The sequence below is a fragment of the Halyomorpha halys genome, unplaced genomic scaffold (genome assembly GCF_000696795.3).
Source record: "Halyomorpha halys isolate HHAL.00 unplaced genomic scaffold, Hhal_1.1 Scaffold337.1, whole genome shotgun sequence".
In the NCBI taxonomy this organism is placed as follows: domain Eukaryota; kingdom Metazoa; phylum Arthropoda; class Insecta; order Hemiptera; family Pentatomidae; genus Halyomorpha; species Halyomorpha halys.
The window spans coordinates 870,074-878,033 of record NW_027104734.1 but is presented as its reverse complement, the minus strand read 5'-3'; the positions used below and the strand labels follow the sequence as shown (position 1 = coordinate 878,033).

At 32.3% G+C, this 7,960-nt stretch overlaps 1 protein-coding gene across 2 annotated transcripts in view; it reads left to right on the top strand.

Annotated features, from left to right (window-relative positions):
- LOC106681418 (UDP-xylose and UDP-N-acetylglucosamine transporter) overlaps positions 1 to 6,826 on the top strand; it is a 20,934-nt gene extending 14,108 nt beyond the window's left edge. The window contains exons 7-8 of one of the 2 annotated variants that reach the window (XM_014421728.3): positions 2,590 to 2,741; positions 5,816 to 6,826. In XM_014421728.3, coding sequence (XP_014277214.1) covers positions 2,590 to 2,741; positions 5,816 to 6,086 — 423 coding nt within the window. In that variant the 3' untranslated portion in view covers positions 6,087 to 6,826. The remainder of the gene's footprint in view (positions 1 to 2,589; positions 2,742 to 5,815) is intronic. The other variant, XM_014421729.3, reaches the window with a different exon arrangement.
- The last annotated feature ends 1,134 nt before the right edge of the window (positions 6,827 to 7,960 follow it).

Genomic DNA, 7,960 nt, shown 5'->3' with positions numbered 1-7,960 from the left:
TATATATATGCACATATACATATGCAATAGGAAAAGGTAGAATATGGAGAATGGGAAAAGCATAATGTAACAAATATGAGAACGAGAAAGGAGACTTACGTTATGGCGTAGCGTAGAAGGTAGGCCTGTAACTGATTGATGTATGAGTTCATTTGAAAAGTCACTAGAGAGCATACTCGCTTACATTTTACAGTCGAATCAGAAACTAACAATTCTCTACCATTTCTTGACCTCATCATAAAAAATGCCAATAATACTATATCCACCGATTGGTACGCAAAACCAACTTACTCAGGAAGACTTTTAAATTATCACTCCCAACATCCTTACCATCACAAACTAAACACAGCCAAAAATCGTATTCATCGTGGGTTTTCTCTCTCTGATTCCCAATTTCATGACAATAACTATCTCCGCATTAAACAAATTCTCTTAAACAACAACTTCCCTCCAAAAATCATCAACAAACTCTTTTACAATTATAAAAACCGTGCCCCATCTACACAAAATTCTCTACAATCTTTTTCCATCCCCCTATACAGATCATTACCTTACATCCCCTTTCTTACAGACAACATTCAAAAACAATTACGTTCCTCCATCCCTAACCTCCGTCTAGCCCTCAAAGCCCATAACAAACTGTCTTTTATTTACACCAATCTTAAAGACCCAATTCCTCCTCAATACCGTTCCCAGGTTGTGTACCATATCCCTTGTTCCACTTCTAATTGCAATGCATCCTACATTGGCGAAACAAAAAATTTACTTAAAGACCACATAACCCAGCACAAATATTCCGTCTCCTCCCGTAACTTCATGGCTTCTAAATTATCTGAACATAGCTTAACATTCAAACACACTTTTGATTTGACAATACCACCATACTAGCTTCTGTCCATAACCACGACAAACGATTAATATCCGTAAGCATTTTTATACAATTAGAAGCTTCCCCAGTCAATCACAAAACAGATAAACAAAACCTTTCCCTAGCCTATTCACAAATAGTTAATTTATTAAAACACCCATAATTTATTTTCTTTTATCAATCATTATCTATTTTCAATTTTATTGTTTATAATATGTTTTATTCTTATTAATTTGTATTCATAATTTTTGACCTTTGGGCTCCGTATTTTTACATATCGCTGGTTTTATGTTTTCCTTTTAAACTATAACTTGACCTTTTTATCATTGATATTTCATATCAACTGTTGTGCCATAACGGTCTTTCTTGACAGTTACGTTTCTAGCCGTGTCTAGTAGCGCTCTCTAGTGACTTTTCAAATGAACTCATACATCAATCAGTTACAGGCCTACCTTCTACGCCATAACGTAAGTCTCCTTTCTCGTTCTCATATTTGTTACATTATGCTTTTCCCATTCTCCATATTCTACCTCTTTCCAATCACACATAAATATATATATACACACACACACACGCACATATATTTAATTTTAGTATAGGTATATAAGTTAATACTCACACTGTACTTCAGATATAAGCCACTCACTATTTTTCATTGTCTGTCATAGTGTTCAATTTGTAGATTCAATTTACTTATTTATTTTTTCAGTTTTCTAGACACTACTTGCATATCTTATATTATACATATCTTCTTACCTACATGATATTATATTTCATCTGTCACTTTTTTTCAATCTAGTACCATCCAACTCCACGATTATCTATCAATTAAAAAAATTTTTTTTTATTATTCAATTATCAGTTATCAATTTTTATCATTTATGATTTAATTCAATATTTTGTATAATTCTAAATTTGTTTTTATACTGTTCTTTTTCAATTGTATGTTTCTCTAAATGTTGTTGTTATCTCTTTTGTTCTATAGCCCTGATGAAGACCTGAAATTCAGGGCGAAACGTCGGCATAAAATAAATAAATATGGATTTGTTTATTTATGTTGTTCTTTGCTGACCGCACCCCCCGACAAACTTCTCCAATCATTAATCTATGGTCAACTATCTACACCTCATTATAAAATTTATACATACTGTGTTCATTTTGTGTGCTATGCTATGCTAAATTTGTGATCATTTTAATGAAAAATTATTTATATCATTTTAGTACCAGATGAGACAAAAAGAGGACCCAAGCATGTTAGGGCGAGGGTCACAGATTGCCTGGTTCAGAAAGTTGTGGGTTTCCACCTGAATCAGTTGATATTTATTTTATTGTGACCCTTAGAAATTAATTTTCACATTCCTACTCTGGGGCTGTAAAGGTCTTTGTTAGAAATACCTTGAGAAAAAATATTGAATTGAATGATCTTTTAATGTGTGGTTATATGTAGCTACTTTTTAGGCCATCCTCAGTTTAGAAATAAGATAAAAATAGTATATGCATAGTTATATTAGAAATAAATAATTATGTCTAGGGTGAAGGGACCCTAGTGAAATTTCTTACTAATTTCTTTTTTTGTTTCACTTTGATACATATTTTACCTCTTTAAACTTTATTGTGAAATGTTTGTATTGAAGAAAATTTTATAAATATAAATAGATATAGAAAATTGATAAGTACTATAATTTTGTAGTATCATTAATGATTTCTGTTTTTGTTTTTAGCATCTCATACCATTACCTGCATTTTTACTGCTGTATAACAATATAAAAGAACACTTCATAATGGCTTTAAACAGTCCTCCTTTGGTTCTGCCAGTCATTAATTATGCTATTCCGGAAACTTTATTATATGCTGGTGGCAACATTATCACCCAGTATCCTTTTATTCTAATTATTCTGAGTAGCATACTTTAAATGCATGACAGCTTTTGATGGTTATGTATTTATTTATGTTTAAATATAATTTATGTATAGTAAACTGTTCTATACTTTTGGTACCATAGAGTCTAATTTTATTTAAATATATATTTAGTTGGGATATGATATATTTATACTTTTAAAACATTATATAGGTAATATATTCAATTAGTAACTTTTATACTGTATTACTCCATGTTAATATTTATTTATTTTTCCAGGTCTCTGAATAATATTTTTCTATCTTTGATTTCATTTTATTTGTTGTGCTATGTACTAATTATAACAGCAATGAACCAGTTTCAAAAATTTGTCTGTTTTATACACTACGGAAAGCATAAGTTGCTTGAAAGAAATTAAAAGTTATTTTATTTATTTTTTATTTTAAACAGTGTAACAATCAGAGTTGTCAAACATTTATACACAAACTGAATATACAGCAAATTGTTGCTAGAGATTTTCTTAATTATGAGACTGAGCTTACAAGACTGGCCCCCTTCTCTATTCAGATGGATAGGGTGAGCTTTATTTTTTTGAGCTCCTCAGCAGTATGGCCTATGCCTTCACAATAGAGTGACGACCCATGGAACAATCATAGCCAACCCAATGAATTCAATATGTGTTTAAAATATATTTTTAAGCATACTTTCTCATGAAGTAGTTTTACAAATCTATATAAAGTAAAAATTATACAGGTTTAATAAAACAATAGTAACATGTTACATTCATTTCCTCTGCAACTCAGTCATACAGCACTCTTAAAATGGTTTTTATTCCTTTCAAATCAAATAAGTTCCAAGGAAAATTGCAGCAACTAATTTATCCTTGTTCAAATCAAGTTTTGATTGATTGAGTTGGATGACAAAATTTCCACTTGACATGGAATAATGCTATACTCATAATCCACCTCAATGATTTTAGCTCATTTAAATTTAGAAATATTATCGAGAGCTGAAGATGACCTAGTTTTTTCAAGAAACCACATATTTAATGTACTTGTGTCTATTTGAATTGTTTTCAAAAAATTGAAAAACCACTTACAAAAATAAAATACTCTATTAGAAATAGTTTAATCAGGAACCAACTCTGTATCTCTTGTCTTATTATTTCCTAGTTTTGTTGGAATCAGTTGATGTTTCTATAGTAATAAATTTTGTACTTCTTCTATGATGTTTCAAACTAATTTTTGTGTCATAAATCTACCCCATAGATTAACCTAAATCAGTAGATTTCTGCTATATTTTAAATAAATTTGTTGGGATTGTTAGGGTACTGTCTGATCTTTAGGCAGCTTACTTTGTTTGACTTTAAACAAGGCTCGACAAGCCATGTTCTTGGAGAGGTAATGATTATAGGAATGGAGAAAGGAAGGAGGAATCAAAACGTGATACTGGTAATGCCAAGGAATGAATCGTGAGCAGTATTCTATGCACCCTATTCTTTTCTTCTATCTGGACACATCAATAGAAGAAAATAACAGGGCCAAGAAAAAGATAATTTAAAAGTCTATATGTTCCAAAATAAGTTGAAATGTATGAACTGGTCTGCTATATGGACATTTCCAACCGTTCCAAAGTTAGAATATAGCTGTGTGTTTGGGATGGAAAAGATCAAAATTCAGATGCGAGCAATAACATGCACCATAAACTGTTTACTTTGAATCTCCTCTTAGACTTTTAGTTCACTTGTCTCAGAAAGGAGTGGAGAATATTAGCCGGTTGGAGCCACTAGGTGCATATTAGCATGACCTCAGTTTTCCGCTGTGGATATGATCTTGTGGGGTGGTTGTGATAGCTTCGGTGGTTTTACTCAAAGCATTTTGTTCACCAGTTGTCTCTGGTGACTGGTCAAAAGCATTGCATATGCCAGTTGATGTCAGGTGTGGCAGGTTGTTGGTGTGTGTAAACCGTAGTGTTATGGGAAATTATACCATATGCTAGTATATGAATTTCACACAAAGAGATTCCTTCACAAAATCAGCCCGTTGTCATGTACCTTTCTCCCTGCCACACCACACTGGGCTTTGGCATGCTAGCATCCTCTGTAAGAGAGGCACTTGGGAGGATCCAGTTAATCTCTGAAAACCAGGCTCCACCATCCCTCTCTTTGAGATGCTTTTCAGCTGCAGAATTGTTTTTCTTATTTCAATCTTGATCTCTTCACCCGCATCCTCTTCTGTGAGGTTTCTAATCCCTTGAATCGTCTTATTCTTCCAAAGGACTTCCTCTAACTCGGTATCCGATCAGTTAAGGAGTACCCTGGTGATCTCCAGTTGTGTCCTCATCCTAGCTATGATTCCCTTGTTTTTCATGCTTTCCTTCTATGAACTTCCTTGCTTGTTCAGGTCCTTTAATATTTGATAATGTTACAAGCCTGTGTGACCATCACTACATCAACTTCCAGAACTGCTATCTCTATCTCTTATTCAGTAGGGACCTCTTTCCATATGTTGGTCAGGTTCCAGCTTTTGCTGCCTTCTCTGATGGTGACTTATTTGGAGCTCCATTCTTTTAGTTCTGGAGCCCAATGTATAAAATCCTGCTCATAAACACATACCTCTGCAAATGATTTTGTTATTGACAACCTTTATTTTAAAATATTACAATCTGCCGGTCCAAAGCATTAGGTAATTGTGTTAATTATCTTTTGAAGTAATGGTGTAATGAAAATTAATTTTTTCTTTATTTAAAGAAAGCTTCAAGCTTATCTTATCTCCCTAAAGTTTTCTTGATTATAATAGTTAGTTGCAGAAGTGTAGTCAGCCTTCTGTTTTAGTTTTCTTGAGACAAGTTTACTATGCTTTAACTATAATTTCATTGTGTGTGTGTATATATATATATATATATATATATGTATATACACATATGTGTATAGTTGACCATATAACTTTAAATATAAGATTGTCAGAGTTGCCGTCAAAAAAGAACAAATAGATAAAAACTATGATCGCAACCCTAACCATTTTCTTATATTTATAATTTCATTGTTTGTTTTTTTTCAAATATAATATTCTTCCTTAATTTTTGTCTAGATATATTTGTATTAAATCAGTGTATAAGTTAACGACTGAAGCTTCATCATTATCTTGTACACTTGCCCTAACTCTAAGAAAGTTCATTAGCTTGCTAATTAGCATCTTATACTTTGATAACGGTTTTAAAATTGGCCACTGGATTGGAACCTTATGTGTATTTGTAGGTACATTGTTATTTACTGAATTGTTGCAGTTGTTCATTCATGAGATAACCAGAAAGAAGGCCACAAAGGTTACTAAGAGATCTAAAAAGAAGAAATCATCATAATCTGTTGCAATAAAATTGTTACAATCCTGTAATAGTTTACAGAAGTTATGATTTCCATGTTATTAAAGTCTAGTCTTTTTTATGTTTAACATTAATAGTTCAATTTTTTTTTGTGTGTGTTGTGTTTTCTTTATTGTATATATGGTGAAGGCTTGATCCTAAATTTATATTTTGTAATTGCTCTGAATATATATTTTTTTATTATTATTAAAAATTATTTTGAATGTTGAATAAGTTAATTTATGTTCTAGATTTCTTAATTAAAGTTTTGAATATTGTATTGTTAAATTTTTATTTTCATCTTATATAAATTAATATTAGTTTTTTCTCTATACTGAGATCATATTGGCTATGCCCTCATTCTTTTCCTGGCAAGCCAGTGCAGTTATGATATTTTAAGAAATTAATTCCATTACCAACAAATACATTCCTGTATTCTCAAAATATTGATAGTCATATAAAGAATAATTTTAGCTTGTTCTTTGTATAACTTTTTGCAAAGAAGGTAAGATATATAACTAAAACAGAAGTCATTATAATAAGTTAGATGTATGAGACATTTTATAGTATTGTTTAATATTAATGAATAGTTGACATTGACTGTATAATTTAATAAATTTAAATTATATATAATTTTATAAAATTAAATTTAGTAGCATTAAGTTACTGTAATTCTTAAGAAAGTTATAAAATTTTTATATTATCTTATCTAGAATTTTGTATGTTCACTGTGATATTACACGTTTAATCATCTTAATGCGTATTTTTATTTATTGCTCTTAAAACTTGGGGTAATTAAAATTTTATACCAATTCTGTTGAATTCTTCTTTGTTTTTCATTTCATATAAGTTTATATGATTAAGATATGTATAGTTTTTATTAAGAAGTCATCTCATCATCAGTAACCTCAATTTTTGACCATTTATATAAACCTTAATCTTAAAATAATTTTCTCTAAAATTACCGATGTTTTTTACATAATGTTTTTTATAGATGAACAATGTCAATCAATGGTGAGCATGGTCAGTACTTGGATGGATGACCATTTTCTGGAGTTTTCGAACCTGATAACACTTAACTGGTGCCGAAACCCAGGATCTTTGTTTACCGGAACAATTTTTAGTCTCAAGAAAAAATGTTTTCTTCTTCTTTCTTTGTTCTCTCTAATTTATGGCTGGTAACGGAATAGTGAGAGCAGCAGTTCTAACTAAGTCATTTCCTAAAAGGAGGTGATCAACTTATAGGTCGAATAGAAGCGAAGACAGCCGAAAACCTACTCGACAGTGAGGATGCTGAGGCGCTAAGGGCAGCAGTTGTCTGCAGGTGAAAAGAAGTATCCTCAATCAACTTCAAGTGGAAGAGGAGACACCCTGGAGCGTGATCAAAGTGAGATTGAAGAAGGCGTTTGGAAGAGGACGGTGGACCCCAGAAAAGGACATATTTATGATGTTTAGGGAGACGAAGAAACCAAGACAGTCTAATGGGCAGTATGCTGCGGAACTCCTGGCACGATACAATAGAATCGCTGATAAATTCAGCGAGATGATGGAGACAATCCAGGTGCAGGGTAGGATGCAATTTCTATCCATTGTACTAAAGATCCAGTTGGCGAAAGAGCTGAGGAAGAAGGAAGAAATGCTGATAGCACGCTCCTTCATAGAGTGTGCTCAGGAATTAATAGACGCAAGCGCCAGGGAACAGGAGGCCCCAATGGAAGTGGAAGAGCCGAGATGGACTCAGATCGAATACTATCGGCCTAGGAACACTTATAACTCTTGGCAAAGGAGAGAATACCGAGTTGGCGGGAGAGACAGGGCAAGAAATCTGAGAAACAAACAGAACCAGGTAAAACACAGAGGCAACAGTCACCAAG